Genomic DNA, 19745 nt, shown 5'->3' with positions numbered 1-19745 from the left:
TCAAACTTTGTGTTTATAACAAGCAACAAAGTTCATATAAAATGAAATGTTTACCTTTTTTAATCATCTTTAGTTAGGAATTTATTCAATTCTTTGAAATGTGGGAACATTTTTTATTTTTTTTAATTTGAGGTTATTTTGTTAAAAATTTAATGTGGGAGATATTTTGTTTTGTTTCTATTTGTTCTTTCATCAATTCCTCAATGTCTTATTATAAAATAACTATTTTTTTCAAGATTCATCACCTTAAGCGTCTTAAATCTTCTGGCACTTTATATTGTTTATGACAATAGTACATTATTAATTCAATGTCGGCTAAATAAATGTATATGATAATTAAGCCCACATTTTTAATGTGAAACCATACAAAGAAGACCGACCTATTATAAAGTCAAGAAGAGAGAAGGAGATAAAATGTATAATTCATTAAAATATTATAATAAATAAATAAAACTATTGATGACTTGTCTCCGAAAGAGACAACAGAATGGAGAGAAACTTATGAATTGAAAAAAAATATATTATTATTCGATTAATTTATAAAACTAATTTTTTATTATATATATATATATATATATATAAACAAATATTTTTAATTCTAAGCAAATATATTAATTATAGTCAAATTTCTTAATTGTATATTATTTTATTTCTTATAAGAGTTGGAGAACCTACTAAGGTAATTCATTAAAATAATATCTATTGTATTATTGGGTATGAGGTATTAATTTTCCTGTCACAATGGTGTTGTTGTATTTATGATTCATACATTAGCTATATTTACTTTAATAGAAGTATACTATTAAATTCATTTGAAGAGATGTAGTGAAATTTTTGTTTTACTTTTTTTATATATATATATATATATAACAAACCTAACTCAAAAACAAAATAATGATATATTAGGTTTTATCTTAAAAAGACGAATTCTTGTAAGAAATTGATAATTTAACTAAAACATATAAATTTTATTAGCTAAGAAATCTTATGTTTAGGATATACATTCATATAATTTCATATTCTATGTCTTATTTGTTATGTAGATTTTTTTTTTGTCAAAAATTAAATTAAATCAAAATAAAATATATTCATGATTTAAAATTTTATATACTTTTATTTAAACTTGTTTCACCAAATTTAATCAAATCTTTAATATCAAATTAAAATAAAATTGATGTAAATTGATTAATGGTTAATTCTCTTTGATATGATAATGGAATATACTTAATAGTAAAATATTAATATTTTAATAGTATCTCAACAACTCAAACCTTTTGATACTTTTCTTTATTAATAAAATAGTACCCTCTTATAAAAAAAATATCTAAATTTAATATAAAATTATTAAAAAACTGTAGTTTCAAACAATGGGACCAAGACCCAATTAGGGGTTATCCAACCACCACGTTGACCTGTCTTATCCTCAATTTTACACGTTTAATAAGTTTAAGAAAGATTAAATAATTAAGGTTTGTTAGGATAAAAGTTATTTCAATAAAATATAAAAAAGAAAAATATAATAATGGTCGATAATTATAATGATGAGATAATTTATTTTGGTAAAAATATTTAAAAAATATTGATAAATATAAATAAAATAAAAATTAATGATTTAAAATAGAAAGTATGTTAATATTTTGATTAATAAAATAGAATGACGTGATAGATAAGGAGAAAAGTAAAATAATATATGAGTGCTTTGAGTTATTTAAATAATTTAAATCGAAATAAGTTTAGAATTTTAAGTTTATTTAAATAAATTTGAGTTTTATTAAATAAAATTATGGGAAATAATGAAAAGTTAATATTATTTTTATAAAATTTAAAATTTATTAATATATAATAATATATAGATTATTTTAGTAGTTATTAAATCATTTTATTAAAAAGAGAGTAAATAAAGTAATATATAATTATAGTTGAATTTAAAAGAAAATAAACAATACCTAATACTCTTATTTATATATATATTTTTTAATTTAAAAAGTCATTATTTAAAAAGTCTTTCTAACGCTATCTTAAATCTCACTTATCCTAACAAATTTGTATTTAAATATATTTAACTTGTTTATTTTTGTATTACAAATTGAGATATTATATTTTAATTATTATTTTAGAAAAAGTATTAAAGTTGAGACGGTTAAAGTTTGTAATCGGCAAGCAGAATAGAAGAAGTATGGGGGCTATATTGAAAATATAACAATTTGTGCAGAATAACAATATATCACATTGAGGTTGAAGAGTAGAAGAATCTAAAATTCAAAGCCATATATATCATATGAACAAGGAGGAGAAAACAAAACGATTTTGAGAACTCCGGTCATCTTCTTCGCTCGCTGATCTTGAGATTCATCATCATCATCATTTCTCTCTTCCCTCCCTACTTCTGTTGTTACACTCATCTCTGTGTGTGTGTGTGTGTGTGATTATATGGCGGAGCCGGTGGAACTTCCTGGCCGGCTGGCCATTCTTCCATTCAGGAACAAGGTTTTATTGCCCGGCGCAATCATACGTATTCGCTGTACCTCTCCTAACAGGTTAGTCCAATTTATTCAGCTAGAAATAGCTTTTTCGGTTTTCTTTAATCATTTGCCAAGAAGGCGAAGAACATCTTTACGTATTCAATTTGATGCACTTCAATTTTAGCTTCTTCTTTTTAGAATCGTTTGTTTGCTTCTCTCTTCTGAGTTTCTCAATAATTCAGTTGGTCGAGGTGTTCATTTAAAGAAGGTAGGGTCCAATAAGTCTTTACCAAGGTTTTTTAGTGCTTCTCAGCAACTATTGGCAGATTATACAGATTTTCGTCGGTAATGAGGGTGCATTGGTATAAAATAACTGCATATTTCTCAAATTTAATTAACGAGAGTTTTTGAGGCAGTTTGCAGACAAGTTATTCACGGATTCATTAGCTTGAATTATGTGCAGAGTAACTTGTAGCTCTTTGAATTAAAATTCATGAAATATGTCGTTGTATTTCAGTGTGAAGCTTGTGGAGCAAGAATTGTGGCAGAAGGAGAATAAGGGGCTGATTGGGATCCTTCCAGTTAGGGATGCAGCCCTGACAACATCAGTGGGTCCAGTATTCTCTTCAGGTGGTTATTCACTGAGTTTAGTTAGTAGTAAAAGTGATCATGGATTGAGGAAGGATGTAAGTTTTCCATTTTTTTTCTTAGGAATAGGAGCTGATTCAGAGGATGGAATCTCAAAACCACAAGTTGGTGCATCAGATCCTCACAAACTCGATGGAAAAAAACAGCAAGAAGTAATCCATTGGCATACAAGGTACAAATTGACTGAATCTTTTATGGTGTCTGGTTGCTTATCTATTCCTAGCAAACAAACATGTAGCATGTAGATGTCTCGTTAAGTAGTAGTTCCACTCCAGATTGGTATTCAACCTTTCAAGCCTCTAGCATTCTACAGCTTTTCTTCCTAGTTATTTATTTCATATATTTTCGATGCGCTTTAGGCGGTTGATCTGTCCAATAGTGATGTTGGTTTACTCTTGATGTCAAATTTTCAGGGGAGTTGCTGCTAGAGCATTGCATTTGTCAAGAGGAGTGGAAAAACCAAGTGGAAGGGTAACTTACACAGTTATCCTTGAAGGCTTGTGTAGATTCAGTGTTCTGGAGCTCAACACTCGTCAAACATATTATACAGCACGCATTGCTCCTCTTGAAATGAAAAAAGTTGGTAAGTGAACTTCACCATGAGAACTTTTCTCAAAGACTGATTCAAGAATTTAATCTTTAGAAATGCATTTGATATGCAGCAGATCAATTTGTACCTTGGCAGTGTTTGACCAAAAATATGACTTTCTTATTCACTATCTTCTATTCATTCTTTGGGGCTTAAACTAAATGATCTATTTATTAGATTATTACTTATATTTTGTGGAAGTAATACCATAGTAATTTGAAGCACGGTATCTTTGGAGGCACTGACTCTCTTGATCTATCAAGTCCTAGTTTTCTTTTTTTGTCATCTACACTATTAATGCAGCAATTATCATTCCCATTAGGAAATACTTTTATTTTTGTATATTTGTATGGATACAAAAACATTTGAAAACTAAACTTAGTCAAAGACAACAACAAGTTATTTATCAGAGCCTACCCGGTGGTAGAACAAAGTGTCACGGGGCTACCTCTTTAATCTCGCCGGAATAAAGTGCCACGTGGATCACTTCTAGAGTGTTAATGGGGATGAGACCCGGACTAATATTGGAATGCGAGGAGATTGTGATGCTCCACATCGGGAAATCACATGAAATATGGACTCCGTATAGGTTAATTAGCTATAGGGAAATTTATAGGCACCTTTTAGGACTTGGGTTGTGGTGGCCCAATTGTTTGCGACCTACATCATATATTCTCATATGCATCACGGACGAGGGAGTTACAATATCTGACATAATGGTGAAGTAAGAAGATTGTCTCCATATAAATGGTGTTTTGTCAGGTACCTTGACTACAAAAACCCACATAAATAAACTCATATTGCCTGTTCTTATCATATTCCGGTATTAGTATATCCAATTCTTTGTCATCCTTAGTTAGCTAGGGAAGATATGTCTTTGCTTTATGATATCATCAATGATATCTGAATGTAGAGAGCTTTAAGTCATGATTCGCCAAGATGCTGAATTGCTACCGTGTTTCTGATCTAAATTAGAGATGGAACAAGTGGAACAAGACCCAGAATTCATTTCATTGTCACGTCATTTTAAAGCTACTGCAATGGAGTTAGTATCACTTCTTGAGCAGGTGATTGTTCTTATTCACTTCTATGATAATTTCATGGTAGATATTTTTTTAGCTTAGCTGGTTTTGTAGTCCATGTGCAGCCCTCAATTTGACTGTTTTGACTTCATAGTTATGGGCTTAGTTGTTTAGTTTTCCATAGATGTAGAAGCCCATATCAGCTTCAAAGATCTGTTCTAAGATACTGTGTCTGCTGCTTTTATGAGAATTTTATTGAGCACAGTGTATGTCCGTTTAATGTAACTTATGGTTGAAAATATCTAAAGCCCGTATAAGACATTTTCTTCGGGTAAGGGTTAAGGCTGATTTAGTCAAGTTGCCAGGGTATCAAAAGCTTTACTTTATAGAAAAGTTGTTTAGTTGCTTTTTCAGGAACAAATTAGCTTTTTCAGGGTTGTTGTGGGTGATGCAAATGTATTATTCAATAGTTAAAGATTTAGTTGGTGAAAGGCATTTATGCATGAAGGTGTATCTTATGCGAGTGCTTGTGATCACAAGACATTGTTTATGAGTAATGCATGAGGTTGATTCTCATGAGACTATTTTTTTGTATTCCTTGTAGAAGCAAAAAACTGGTGGGAGGACAAAGGTTCTTTTGGAGACACTCCCATTACATAAATTGGCTGACATTTTTGTTGCTAGCTTTGAGATCAGCTTTGAGGAACAGTTGGCAATGTTGGACTCAGTCGATGTTAAAGTGAGACTTTCAAAAGCTACGGAGTTGGTTGATCGACATTTACAGGTAATTCATCAATATCTAGCATCATTTTTCTGTTTCCTTTCTTCTGGTTGCCGTGGTGGTACATTAGAATAATTGATTTACAACCTTGTAATAGTCAATTCGCGTGGCGGAAAAGATAACACAAAAGGTTGAGGGGCAATTGTCCAAGACACAAAAGGAATTTTTCCTACGACAGCAGGTTTGTTTTGTTACATCAAATAATTTATTTTGCTAAGTTCTCCACTTCACTATGTGAAGAGGTGTTGTCTCATCTCATTAGATTATTTTATAATACTTGAAATGCTTCTGATTTGGTGCTAAACTAAACTTTGCCTTCACTGGCTTGACTATCCGAATCCTTCATCTTCATAGCTCAAACCTGGTTATTTCTTTTGAATGTCGCTTAAATTATTATCCTTCTTAACTAGTTTAGTACAGTAACCTTTTATCTACACCATGCATCATTTCCTTATGCAAATTGTCTCATTGAGACCCATAAATGGTACAGGCTTGCATTTTTCTGTATTTATTTTGTTTGTGTTGTTCTCTAGCTATGCATGAACTAATCTTGTAAAATTAAGTGTTAAAATATGTTCAAATGAGACATGCTTATCTGGATACTTGCAAAAGAGAAATAAAAGTGATCTCTTTCTAGCTAATTGGTGTTTATGCATTTTTCTTTTCATCATCACCATATCTTTCTGCTTATATATATATATGTTCCATGTTTTCTTTATTTGAATATGCATATATCTTTCTGCTTCTCTGGGGAGGAGTGTTGAGTTGGGTTATTGTTCCCGAGTAGACTAAATCAACCAAAAAGGTCTATTATATTCATCCTGAAGAGTAGACTTCACTAGAAATTCTTTACTTGTCAGATGAGGGCTATAAAAGAGGAACTTGGGGACAATGATGATGACGAGGAGGATGATTTGGCTACCTTAGAAAAGAAGATGCAAAGTGCAGATATGCCTTCAGACATCTGCAAACATGCACAGAGGGAATTAAGGTATCATACTTTAATATATAGATGATCTGAAACATATATTTGCTGGAGAGTGAATTGTGTGCATATGGAGATATCTCCAGAACATGCTTTGTATATGCTATTCTTTATCCTTCCTTATAGGTTCATGGCAGGCTGAATATAGCACTCTAATTACATTTGATTATCAGGAGGCTTAAAAAGATGCAGCCTCAGCAACCTGGATACAACAGTTCTCGTGTTTATTTGGAGCTTCTCTCAGATTTACCCTGGCAAAAAGCCAGTGAAGAATGTGGATTAGATTTGAAAGCTGCAAGAGAGCGTTTGGACAGTGATCACTATGGTTTAGTCAAGGTCAAGCAACGGATAATTGAATATCTAGCAGTCCGCAAGGTTGATAAACCATCCACAATTTGTTGTTCAAATGAGTATTTATTCTTTGTGTGGAGTCTAATATTGGGACGTTTTATTTGGTCTGGTCTACAGCTCAAACCTGAGGCCAGGGGTCCAATATTGTGTTTTGTTGGTCCACCAGGTGTTGGGAAAACATCTTTGGCGACATCAATTGCTTCTGCTCTTGGTAGAAAGTTTATACGTATATCTCTAGGTGGTGTTAAAGATGAAGCTGATATTAGAGGCCACAGGAGGACATATATTGGAAGCATGCCTGGGCGTCTTATTGATGGACTGAAGGTTTTTCTCATTTCATGATAATTTGAGTTGTGTCATATCATAAGTATATTGCTTTATACATATAAAAGTCTAATAAAAAAGTTTATCTGTTGCATAACATTGTTTGGAGTAGTGTTTGTTCAATTCATGAAGGTTGAACTTCGGTTATACTTGTTCCTCTTGAATTCGCATGGTTTCCATCTTAGCTGTTGTCATAATAAATAATGAAATCAACTAACCTTCTTATATGGTAAGGAATATTTTGCTAGGATATCTTACTATAACATGCTATTTTACTTTTCCTGTTAGATAATGTCTTTGCAGGATAGAGTTTTGAATTATGAAGTGCATCCTTAAGCTAAGCAACTAAAATATATGTTACTGTAGCTGGTTGTCAAATTTTCTTACAGCATAGCTTAATTGGATTGGCTTCTTGTATAATCTTCTTCTTGTCTCATGATACTCAGAAAGTTGGAGTCTGCAACCCAGTTATGCTGCTGGATGAGATTGATAAGACAGGTGCAGATTCGCGGGGAGATCCAGCTTCAGCTCTCCTGGAAGTTCTTGATCCTGAACAAAACAAGACATTTAATGATCAGTATCCTTCTCATTGGTTTATATATATCTTATGTACTTTGGTGGGCACTTTGGGTATCCTTCTTATTTGTACTTTTGTTTTCATGGTTAGTTCCTTTAGTGCTTTGGACACTATATCTGAGTATTACTGTGCAATATCCTAGTGGAGAAACCAATCTAGCATAATTATGACTTTCAACTTAGTAGTATGTCTCTCTAATGGTTTTTGGATTTTCTTTATTTTATTTGGAGCATGATGTGAAGATTTGGCACACCTTTCTATGATTCTGTTCTAGGACATGTTCTTGTGTATTAATATTCTGATTCTATCATATTTATTATCCACCAGGGTAAAACACTATTTGTTTTAATTTTTTTCCCACTAATTGCACAATATTATTCCACCCAATTCTAGTCACTGGTGGAAAGCTCCAATTCTCCTTTCTCTTATTCATTCTTTGTGAATTCCTTCTTTATTCTAGTGAATTTAGGAATCTGTAGATATTAGGAAGGGAATTTCTGTACTTTTCATCAATGCAAGATTAGGCGATATTTTTTTTGCTCTTCGACCGATTTCAGTTCGTTCTATCCACGAGTTTCTGTATGGATATAAATTATTGAAGTGGTTCCTTAACTGAAGCACTCCAGCTATTTGAATGTTCCTTTTGACCTTTCAAAAGTTGTTTTTGTGGCAACTGCTAATAGGATGCAACCTATTCCTCCTCCATTATTAGATAGAATGGAGGTAATTGAGCTGCCTGGTTATACACCTGAAGAAAAGCTGAAGATAGCAATGCGGCATCTAATGCCGCGTGTGCTGGCTCAACATGGATTGAGCTCTGAATACCTTCAAATCCCCGAGGTATATATATAATTCATGTACACTCAATGTGATAATGTAATTTCTCCTTGAATACTTGGTCTTCTGATTCAACAAACACGTCAAATTCTATATATGGTGCAAACTAGATTACTTTCTACATTTCTACCAAAGTTGGCCATGGTTTACACTGTGCATTAGCCTCTGAAACACAATGTTACTTTTGGAAAATTCTATATTAACAATGGTTTCTAATAAAAAATTATATTAACAATCTTCTACATCCTGGTTCTTTCGGTTTGCTTGGTATTGAAAAGACAGAATTAATCCCTTCATCTTCTTTGTTTATCATATCGTTTTGGCAGGATATCGTGAAACTTGTTATTCAGAGATACACTAGAGAAGCTGGTGTCAGAAGCCTTGAAAGGAACTTAGCTTCCCTAGCTCGTGCAACAGCGGTGTTGGTTGCAGAGCAGGAACATTCTGTGCCAATCAGCAAAGGTGTCAACCAGCTTGGTTCACCAGTACTTGAAAGCAGAATTACTGATGGAACTGATGTAGAAATGGAGGTTATTCCCATGGGTATCAGTAATAATGAGTTGTCAAATACATATACTATTACCTCCCCTTACATTGTGGATGAGACAATCCTGGAGAAAGTATTAGGGGTAAGCAATAACTATATGAGATTATTTTCTTTCAATTCTATATAACGAACAGTCAGAGATAAGTATTACATTGCTGTGATTGTTCTTGGAAGTAACTAGAATTTGTTACATGCTTATCTGTTATTGATAATCAAATCTCTGGCTCAAATGCAGCCACCAAAATTTGATGATAGAGAAACTGCTGTCCGAGTTGCAACTCCTGGTGTATCTATTGGATTGGTGTGGACAGCTTTTGGTGGGGAGGTCCAGTTTGTTGAGGCTTCTGGGATGGCTGGCAAGGGTGATCTACATCTTACAGGGCAACTTGGTGATGTTATTAAGGAATCAGCACAGATAGCTTTGACTTGGGTATGCTTTTGCTTCACATTACATTTTCTTTTATTCTTGAACATCCAAATGAATGAAGAGAGGAGTTCATTTAAAGGAGGAATTTAAAGCTTCAATCTTACTTCTAATTATCCAATACAGATGATGAGTTTGGTTTATTCTGATTTCTCTAACTTCTCATCTTGTTTTTGGTCTAGAAAACCCTAGTAGTTTTCCTTGTAAAGAATTTTGTGAAAACACTGTAGGTAAGATCGAGAGCAGAAGAACTGAAGTTGGTTTCTTCAAAGGGAATAAATTTACTAGATGGAAAGGACATTCATATCCATTTCCCTGCTGGTGCTATACCAAAAGATGGACCTTCAGCTGGTGTGACTCTTGTGACATCATTAGTTTCGATGTTCAGTCAGAGGAGTGTAAGATCTGATACAGCAATGACTGGAGAACTGACCCTTAGGGGTCATGTATTACCTGTTGGTGGAATAAAGGATAAGGTGCGAAATAGTTCTCTCTATTATATGTGGTTTTCCAAAAATGCTAATTATGGCTGTGTGTGCAGGTTCTGGCTGCACATAGAAATGGCATAAAGAGGGTGATTCTTCCAGAGAGAAATGCCAAAGACTTGGCTGAAATACCTTCACATGTGCTCTCAAGCATTGAGGTAAGTAGACTAAAACTTCTTTCCTTCCTTCCTTCTTAGTAACATTCCTAAACCATGGATGAATGAATGAATGAATGAATAAACAAACAGATATTACTTGCTAAGAGGATGGAGGATGTGTTAGAACAGGCTTTTGAAGGAGGTTATCCATGGAGAAAGCATTCAAAGTTATAACTGGATTTACACATTTTCCTTTCCTCCTTTTGAGGTTAACTCTCTTGGCCTTGGGACGGGGTCAGGCCCTGTTACGTTTACTAAACACACGCCCGTAGTCCTTGTCTATTTGCGTTTGGGCCTTAGACAATAATTATAATAATGGGTTAAATATCAATTACAACTCTATTAGAATAAATTTGTCAAATATACAATCCACCTATATAAATACAATCTACTTGTAAAAAAAATCTTATATTTACCTCTTTGAATGGAATCTATAAATGCCATTATACTTGTTAAATTTGAGAACAAACTTCTGGCTTAAATCAAATTGACTTAAGATTATTATTTTGTATTGATTTTGGTCCTTCAATTAATTTTAATTTTGGTTTAATTAAAATCAGTATATAATTAATATTTTATTCTTAGTTTTTTATATGAAATATATATGTAATGTAAATTGGTTAAGTGTTATCAAATAGTTAGTTGTATAATCTGAGTTATTTATTACAAAGTTTGTTAAAATTATATCATCAATAATATAGATTATGTGATGTGAATAATAACCATTCATTACATATATATTTTTTTGTGAATTACAAGTTGTAGAAAGATAATAATTAAATAAATATAGTTAATTTAATGTAATTCAATTATTTGAATGTATGATTTTTAAATAGAAAATCTATGATTCAACTGGACGCATTCTGTATATAAAAAAAAGTTAGAACAAATATATATGAATTTATTTGAAATGAAACAATAGAACTCTTAAAAAGAGTATGTTAAGAATTTATTTTAAAAATATTAAATATTTTATAAGACTAATTTTAGATGTATATTTTAAATACTAACTTAAAGAACTATATTCTTAGTGTATTTTAATAATAACAAAATATTAACTATATATTGTCAAAATTAATTAGTTAAAAAATAATAGACATCGCATAAAAAGAAATTATTTAGTTTGTGCGTTTAGAAAAAGATTTCTAAAGATGAGTTAACTTATGAAGTGATATGTGAATTAGGCCATAACTTTAATTACTTTAATAATAACATTAGGGACTCGTTTCGTGTTTGAGAGTTTTTTTTTTTTTTATCAAATTCTTATTCTTATTGTTTACAAATAATCCCAAGAAAGCTCAAACTTATTACTTTTTTTTTTATTGGAAGCAAACTCTCTCCTAGATAACACTCTTCTTAACTAAAATATATCATGATTTTAAAATATTATATATATATATGTATATATATATAATAATAATAATTTGTATGGTAAATATAATTATTTAATTTAAATTTAAATGATTTTAACTAGGGAATAAGCTGGAAATCAAAGCAGTGGCTCTTTATTCGCGCTAAAAACTTACTATGCCAACCGCTTCCCAATTAGCCCTAATCAAATAAAATGGCGCCAAATACAGATAGATAAGTCTCACTTCTCAGTCTTAAAAGGGAAATGCAATTAAACGACCCTAAAAAAAATAAATGAGTTGGTTATCGGCGTATAAAATTAAATGCACGGCAAAACACTTCATATTTTTTTTTTACAAAATTGTATTCGTCGCGAGACGTAACCCATCAGTTGTGAAACTGCAATCAGATGCATAGTAAAAAGTCCACCATCCATGCTATTTAATATACTTTATTCCATTTTCTTTTTCTTTTCTTTCTTCCATTTTCTCTCTATTCAAGGTATTCTCCTGTTCTCTCTTAAAACATAAATGGCCCGAAAACGGAATCCCGACGACGGAACCATGATGTCCGGTACTGGTATGCTTCCTTCTCCTTCTCTTGTTGTTTATTTCTTAGTTGAACGCATAGTTATGTTTAGGGTTTAGGGATTGGTATACTGGTATAAATGTCTCCGTTGCAGCAAATTGCGGTTGCGTCACGCGAATGTCACGCGAATGCGGTTTCGTCTTTGCGAATGCGGTTGCGTCTTGCGACCCGATCATTTTTAGTGAGTAATTGCATTTAAATGGTACGCAATTGATAGTATTATTGTTTTCAATTGCAGCTGAAATATTTGCTGAAGTATTTGTTATGTATAATGGAGAATGGAAAATTGCAGCGGATGGTGTTAGGTCTTTCTGTGCAAATTCATGTAAAACTTTTGATATACCCCAAAATACTACATTTGCCGAATTAGTTGATATCATCTATCATAGTATTAAAGTGCAAAAGTCTACCTATGATTTAGTGATTGAAGTCATGTATGAGGTTCACCCAAATTTTCCCCCTGTTGTTATTGATGAAGATGACGATTTGGGCACATATTTATCACGGTTGATTTCGGGTAGCACTTCGTCACCACTGTGTGTCACTATAGTAGAGAAGTCACCACTTACATACTCAAGTCAAGATAGTGTACAACCACTGCCTACTCAAAAAACTATACCTGGAGTTGTTCCTGAAATGTTTCAGCAGGTTCTGTTTGAAAGTGAAAATGAAGGAGGAGGAGAAGAAATCGTGCCTCATTATGATAGAATCAACTGCTTTCTTCGGCCATTGCGTCGGCAGCGTCTTCGGCAATCCCCTCTGTAAGTCACCACATCATATAGATAGATACTGTGCTGTTTGTGTGCGTGTGATTAATGTTTCTTTCATTACTATTTTGGGGATTGTTTATGTTGCTATTATAATGCTTTGATATCCTACTCCAGAATCTAATTTGGGCTAGTAATTTCTAGCATTCAATATCTTACAGGGCATAATCTATACAACTCTGAGTATCTCTAATATAATTGTCTTTTTGTGTTTTGTTACAGTAAAATGAAGCATATTACCAATCCATTAGTTAAAGTGCCAATAACAACAACTCCTATTGAAAATGCTCTTGTTAATGAGAAAGTTGGGTCCAATGGTGTCTATGAAGAAGATGTCTCTGTTGATGATGGTGAAGATTATACAAGAAGTAGCAAAGTTAACAAGCTCTTACATGGCGTTACATGTGAGAAGTTTGTCTCAAGAATGACTTTTAATGATATGAAGGAAGTCCAAGAAGTTATAACTAAGTATGCAGAAGAAGCAAAAGTGTCTGTTGATGTTGAAATACGTGACCCATATTGGATCAAGTATTTTTGCAAGGGAAAAGATTGCAATTGGATGATTTATGCATGCCATAAATTTAATCAAAATATTTTTGAGGTGAAGGACTATATTCCAACGCACACTTGTTGCTCAGATAGTACTAATAGCAACAAGAATCTAATATTTGTGCATGTTTCAGCTCATGGTAATGAGAAAGCTTACAATGTTGAGGGATTTGACGGTGGAAATATGGCTAAAGGTGATTATGAAGATATCATTGTTGTTGATGATCATGATCTGCACGGTTTTGATGAATCTGAGTTTGATTTTTCCGATTCTGACTTGGGAAGCACTTTTGAAGGCTCGGAAAGTGGCGAATATTACACAAGGACTAGCAGAGTTTACCGGCTTGGACGTGGTGTTGGATCTGAGAAGTTTATATTAAGAATGACTTTTGGTAATAGGAAGCAGTTCAGAGAAGTTATTAACAGGTACATATATGAAACGAAACTGCCAATTCGTGTTGAAATAAGTGAACCCAATAGGATAAAGTTTGCCTGCAAGGGAAAAGGTTGCAGATGGATGATTTATGCAAGTAAAGATTTTGGATCAAAGGTATTTAAGGTGAAGACATATATTCCAAAACATACTTGTCCATCCGAAAACAACAATAAGGAGGTGGTGACATCAAGCTTCATTGCGAGTTACTTTATGAGCAAGATAATTTCTCAACCGAGGATCACTTATCGTCAAATTCAAGAACTGTGCTTAACAGAGCTAAATGCGAATGTTAGCCTTTATAAGTGTAGGAGAGCAAAAAGTATAGTGAAGCAGTTGATTGATGACAATCATATGTATGGAGAAGAAGAGCTTCACCCAAATAATCCAAGCAATTCAACAGAACCTAGTTCAAACCAGGTTAGTCCGTTTATGTTTCAACATTTGTGTTGTTGTAAAGTCGTTACCAATCTCTGTTTGTCGACATTTCAGGATAGGCAAAAAAGGAAAAGGAGAAGACAGAGTCATGCAAACGGAAATGAAAGCAGCTCAACCTCATCTGTAATATGGTTTTAGCTTTTAATTTTGTACATATTTTGAGAATGTTATGTATATGCTAATTTTCTTGGTTTATAACAGGAATGAACCAGGTTTATGAAAAAAGAGGAAGTCTTCTGATGTGCAGACACAACCAAACCTGATGTTTGTGTTTCTTTTTGTGGTTTAGTAAACCAAACTCTTGTTTGTGTTTTATTTTGTGGTTTTGTATTAGGGGTATTTGGTTGTAGTTACTAGTTAGTATTTTGACATCCATGATAATGAAACTAAGGAATGTCTAACAAAATGGATGAAACTTTTTGTTTATATGTTGATGGTAGCTCAAATGATGTTGATATCCTAATCATTAGTATTAAACCTTTTGCATTGTGAGTCTGCTCTTTTGGTCTAATGTAGAATTGTCTATTCATAGTTCTGGCTGGTTTGTTGACATTAATGATTGAATCATAAATGTAAAACAAAAATAATTTATACCAATTCACTTGTTCCATCATAAATTTTCTATAAGAAACAATATTATACAAAAGAACACAAACATTACCTAATCTATATATACATGTTTTTAGTATAGGCTTGCAATTTGAGGGCTGCAAAAGACAAGAACATCTTGAAGAAGAACCCTAGACTCATCTCCAAACAATGAGTCCTTACCATCTGGTCTTTTAGCATATGACAAGCCCAGCCTGGACTTGGCTTGCCTCAAGTCACCAATGCCCGAATTAGTGTCAGGCCCAGCAAATCCTCCCATAACCGGAGCCAATGGTGGACCGATCAACAATCCGTCAGCACCAAATTGTGGACCCCCGCGTGCATAATCGAATAGGGCTGCACCGCTTCCCCCAACTTTAGGAAGAACGGTGGGAATGGTATTATTATTATTATTATTGTTGTTATCATTTGTTGGCCAGTAGAAGAGAAATGGTTCAAAAGTGTCATAATAGTCATCTGTGCTTCTGTAGCCTTCAGGATTGAATGCTCCAAATTTGAATGGAGAAGAAGAAGAAGAGTTGGTTAATGTTGTATAGCCAATGATGACACAAGGACCCTTGAAATCAGCGCAGTTGTGGAATGCAGTTGCACTAAACCCATCAATGGTAGCCTTGTAACAACATTTCAACTCTCTACCTGTCCATCCCATTAATGTTTATATATCAAGTTCAAAAATGTCAAAAGTTTGAAAACCCAAATTCTGATTTCCACCGCAAAGGAGCTTATTGCATGTGAAATCTCATCAATTAGGTTTAGGTTAGGTAGTAGTCACAAGAAATGAAGTGCAGAGGAGGAAAAGGTGGTGAACTTTTTGACTTGAGATATATATTTTTGTGGTTCAGATTTCATTTTCTCAGGAAGTATACAGATACAGAGATTACAGGCCTCTAGATCCAATGACATGAAATTAAAGTAAATAAACCCTAGCTAGGTATATATTAGATGAGAAAGATGAAAGTCATACATACCTCTTAAGAAGGTTTTATCAAGCAGAGAAGGAGGGAAGGGAAGATGATCAACATTGTGGTAGATGGGCAGTTGTTGGGGGTTGCTGTCTCCTGATCCTCCTTTTCTTCCAAAGTTCCAATTGAAGAAGGCAAAATGAGTGTTGACCACTGCTGCCATAGAACTAGATAGTAATAATTAGAAGAAGCAATCCTTCATCATCAAGACAACAACAAATAAACCTTATCTTTTACAAGTGGAGATGTTAGAAGCAATAGATGTTTCCAAAATTTGTCCCAAATAGTCAATTCCACTTATGGTGGTCCAAAGTTGCACAAGTAATTATATATGTACTTACTTTTTGAGAAGACCCCTAAATCTACACCTTCTCAAGCACCACATATCTAAATTACTAACAAATTATCTGGTCAGAACTCACGGGTACAGACCTTGATCCAATTTTTTACTATATTAAAAAGAGCACAAATGCGTTAAAATGACACAAAAAGATCCAATTTTTAATCCATATTTTTTGAAAATCGGATTCCTAAAATGTCCGAGGTGATTGGTTCAGAACCGGTGGATATCTCACCCGAGCTAAATCCTATTTCTATACAAATTGACAATTTTTAATAAGTTAAATATATTTTGAGGTAATCATTTTTAGTAAATAAAAATAAAGAAAGAATATATACAATATTATTTCTCATACAAATATTAGTTATGTTGTTATAATAAAAAAAAAAATTTTTTTGTCTAAAATACTTTAAAATACCAGATAAATGTTTTGATCCTAATTTTCTGACCCGATCGAGTCAAAGCAACCGGGACACCCGACCCAATGACTACCGTCGGCATATCTAACTACACAAAACATATATGTAAAAAAGTGAACAAGATAATAAATAAAAATCTAAAAATGGGTTTTTCGTGGTTCCATTGTAGATAGACATTATGACTCTTTTTATTTAAAAAAAATATATATATAAAAAAAAAAGTATCCATACTGTCTGCAATTAGTTTCTCTTATATCCTTTTTTTACTTTACTTTTCATTTTATTTTATTATATATTTGTATAAATCCAGCAATAATTTTGAAAAGAAAATTAATAATAATTAATTAAACATCAACTGCCATCATTTAGTTATTAATATTTTGTTGATGCAAAAATAGACATCATGAATCCATAATAGGATGATCACTATTCAGTTCCATGGGAAGGCAAATTACTCTCAATCTGCATAGCCCTCTTATCTTCTTTACCCTTTTCACAAGTCACAACAATTTTCTCAGGATCATCCACCTCTAATGCCGGCGGAACATACTCCTTAAAGTTAGCAACCCTAGCCAGATCCTCCACCTCTTCAATAATCAAGTCCAGCCTTGCCACCGCCTCCACCAACAATGAAGCAAACGCTGCAAATGGCAAAGCCTCCGAAAACTCGAGGCTCGTGATCGACATCTTGCTCAATGTCGGTCTCAGAGTGGTCTTGCAGCCCTCCCCTGAAACCGCCCTCCTGTTCCGCCACTCCATTAGTGCTGAAGTGTCAGTCTTCACGCTGGAAAGCAGTAACGGCCCCGAATGGGGAGCTGTTGGTTTCTTGTTGGAGCCGAAGCTCTTGTTGAATGGGCCGAGGAAGAGCTTGGGCTGGGACTTTATGGCCACGTTGAGATCGTGGAGGGACTGGTGGAGATGGTCGGAGAGGATTCCAGGGGAGAGATGACGGCGGCGTCTTATGCTGTCTGCCAGATCGCTCAAAGCCTGAGACACTTCAGCCGCTAAACGTGTGCATGGGTCCTTGAACATGGCGCGGATTGATTTTGGAGTCTGCAAGAACAGGCCATGATCATGCATGATGATAAATTGATAATTTATATTATATATATATATATATATAATTGGATTTCATTACTATTATTAATTACTTGAATCTCAGTTTGAAGACATCCATGTAAAGCAACGAGAGTGTATCCGAAATGACGAAGGGTGTCTCCTAATTTAACGTACTGCTGCCATGGAAACCTGCAGTGTCTTGAGTGTCTTGGCTCCCAGCTCGCATGAACAGCCTGTATTAACCCGTATTCATTCATTCCATTCATACATAACCAATTAATTATACATATAAATATATAGTTACCAGTGTCTCGTCGATGGATTTCGAGTCAAGAACAGACTTGTATCCTTTGTAAATAGGATCTTCGGATAATGATTTGTCCTGCCTTTCTTCTTTTTCGTCCTCATTGAAGTATTCATTAACACATGCTATATATAATATTCATGAAACAATTACATACATATATAATAGTATTTTCTATGCTTTTTATTTTATTTATAAAAAACGTATACAATACCTTGAATAGATTTGGCTAAGCCTTGAAGCTTGAAGACAGTGTTGTTATGAAGGTCTTCACCGGACCAGTTAGGGAAAAAGAGGAGACACATAAGGAGACAGATTCCGCAGCCCATGGCAATGGTTAAAGACCTCTGATGGGCTAGCTTTAGGACATTGTCAACACGATAGCTTGAAACAGTAATCAAGTTGAACGTTAGAAGGAATATCACTACTCCATAGTCATAGTTCTTCTTAATATAAGGTATAAACCTAATATAAGTAGATGCAAAACCTGCATGGTGCATGCATGCATACATTACTTAATAATCATATATATTCCCAATATATAAAAACTTAATTAATTACCTATTAGAAAAACAGCACCTCCGATGAACATAGCCCGGAAAACATGTCCAGATTCTTGAGCAACATACTCAATCCCGAATGCTAGTGAACCTGCTAGAAGTGTCCCTAGTCCTCTATTCAGCCCTTTACACAATGTTGCCCCTGCTTGCATTAATTAGTTAATTAGCAATTAAATGGGTTTTAATTGCAATTACAATTACTTACCCGCAGTGAACTCTAAGACGACGACGACAGTCATGACAGCCCAAACAGCGTTCTGACCTACGGTCTTGTACAAAGGCTCAATCAGATAGAGAAGAGAGACTAATGTCAAAGACAGTCCAACCTTCAAGGCATGAATGAGTCGACGTGGGTCTTCCCTCCCAGGATTCCACAAAGTCCCCCATGTATTTCCTGGCAATCTCTTCATCTTTCCCATCAAACCCTTCACCTTCATTCTAGCCTTCTCCTCACAATTATTATACCACATCCTGTCTATCTATAATTGATCTAACATCATCTCTATTAATTCTATATATATATAATATAATCCCCACAGCCGGGATTGGGCAAAGAAAAGAATTGATTATGAATAATTTAATACTGAAATCTGTAAAGAAGAGAAGATGTGGAGTCCGTACATACAATTTCCATGCCAGTACTCCTCCAGATCTTTCTGTCTTTGGTTGGGAAATATATCAGCTTTTTTTATATGCATGGAGTTAAAGCAACTCACTGTTCACATGCTTTCCATTTTAAAGCAGTGTGTAGATGCACCAAAGTTTAATCTTAAAAGTAGCCAAAAGGGGTAAAAAAATGTGTTGCTTCTTGTGTACATACGACGTACCCACATCAAATTGATCTCAGGCAGCAGGTTTTTTTACCGAAATCCATCGTCACCATGAGGATGGCGCTAAATCAATTAACTGGAAGAGTCCAGGCCAGCAACCCCCAACCACCTGTAACCTTATTTATCATTGGTCCCGCCATTAAAAGAGACAAATTAGAGGAAAAGAAACAAAACGTGATTATGGGTCATACGTACAGCAAGCACAACACCTATGTATGTTTGAAGCTGCTGGTTTGCAGAGTTAGAAGGGAATCATATCAAATTTCCCGTGCATTCTCCAACCAATTCACTGCCATAACAGCTTGCCACCTGGCAAGACATTATTAGTACAATAATTTTAAACCCAA

The 19745-nt window shown here is 33.9% G+C and overlaps 4 protein-coding genes across 5 annotated transcripts; 2 read left to right on the top strand and 2 right to left on the bottom strand.

Annotated features, from left to right (window-relative positions):
• Nucleotides 1-2263: 2263 nt before the first annotated feature.
• LOC124929024 (lon protease homolog 2, peroxisomal-like) lies at nucleotides 2264-10616 on the top strand. 2 transcript variants are annotated; one of them, XM_047469280.1, is made up of 17 exons: nucleotides 2264-2537; nucleotides 2980-3092; nucleotides 3180-3282; nucleotides 3524-3693; nucleotides 4675-4766; nucleotides 5326-5505; nucleotides 5600-5683; nucleotides 6363-6493; nucleotides 6661-6862; nucleotides 6956-7162; nucleotides 7609-7739; nucleotides 8366-8579; nucleotides 8903-9205; nucleotides 9359-9553; nucleotides 9778-10023; nucleotides 10089-10190; nucleotides 10281-10616. In XM_047469280.1, the coding sequence occupies exons 1-17, from the start codon at nucleotides 2431-2433 to the stop codon at nucleotides 10362-10364; spliced, it is 2664 nt and encodes an 887-aa protein (XP_047325236.1). In that variant the 5' UTR covers nucleotides 2264-2430; the 3' UTR covers nucleotides 10365-10616. The 2 variants fall into 2 exon arrangements, with proteins under 2 accessions (XP_047325236.1, XP_047325235.1); XM_047469279.1 differs by having other exon boundaries at nucleotides 2265-2537; nucleotides 3174-3282.
• Nucleotides 10617-12030: 1414 nt separating this feature from the next.
• On the top strand, nucleotides 12031-14830 carry LOC124931757. The gene is made up of 5 exons (XM_047472309.1): nucleotides 12031-12119; nucleotides 12367-12889; nucleotides 13118-14297; nucleotides 14370-14438; nucleotides 14517-14830. The coding sequence occupies exons 1-5, from the start codon at nucleotides 12071-12073 to the stop codon at nucleotides 14520-14522; spliced, it is 1827 nt and encodes a 608-aa protein (XP_047328265.1). The 5' UTR covers nucleotides 12031-12070; the 3' UTR covers nucleotides 14523-14830.
• A 55-nt stretch (nucleotides 14831-14885) lies between these two features.
• Nucleotides 14886-16092, bottom strand: LOC124931759. The gene is made up of 2 exons (XM_047472311.1): nucleotides 15893-16092; nucleotides 14886-15560 (listed from the first exon to the last, which is right to left on the bottom strand). The coding sequence occupies exons 1-2, from the start codon at nucleotides 16047-16049 to the stop codon at nucleotides 14998-15000; spliced, it is 720 nt and encodes a 239-aa protein (XP_047328267.1). The 5' UTR covers nucleotides 16050-16092; the 3' UTR covers nucleotides 14886-14997.
• An 866-nt stretch (nucleotides 16093-16958) lies between these two features.
• LOC124931758 (aluminum-activated malate transporter 12) lies at nucleotides 16959-19730 on the bottom strand. The gene is made up of 7 exons (XM_047472310.1): nucleotides 19594-19730; nucleotides 18774-19507; nucleotides 18570-18710; nucleotides 18223-18495; nucleotides 18009-18133; nucleotides 17797-17937; nucleotides 16959-17698 (listed from the first exon to the last, which is right to left on the bottom strand). Exons 2-7 carry the CDS (start codon nucleotides 19036-19038, stop codon nucleotides 17072-17074), a joined length of 1572 nt encoding a protein of 523 aa, XP_047328266.1. The 5' UTR covers nucleotides 19039-19507; nucleotides 19594-19730; the 3' UTR covers nucleotides 16959-17071.
• Nucleotides 19731-19745: the final 15 nt, after the last annotated feature.

This window comes from Impatiens glandulifera, chromosome 3 (assembly GCF_907164915.1).
Source record: "Impatiens glandulifera chromosome 3, dImpGla2.1, whole genome shotgun sequence".
Taxonomy (NCBI): Eukaryota; Viridiplantae; Streptophyta; class Magnoliopsida; order Ericales; family Balsaminaceae; genus Impatiens; species Impatiens glandulifera.
The sequence above is the reverse complement of the archived record's forward strand: the minus strand, read 5'-3'. Positions and strand labels throughout refer to the sequence as shown.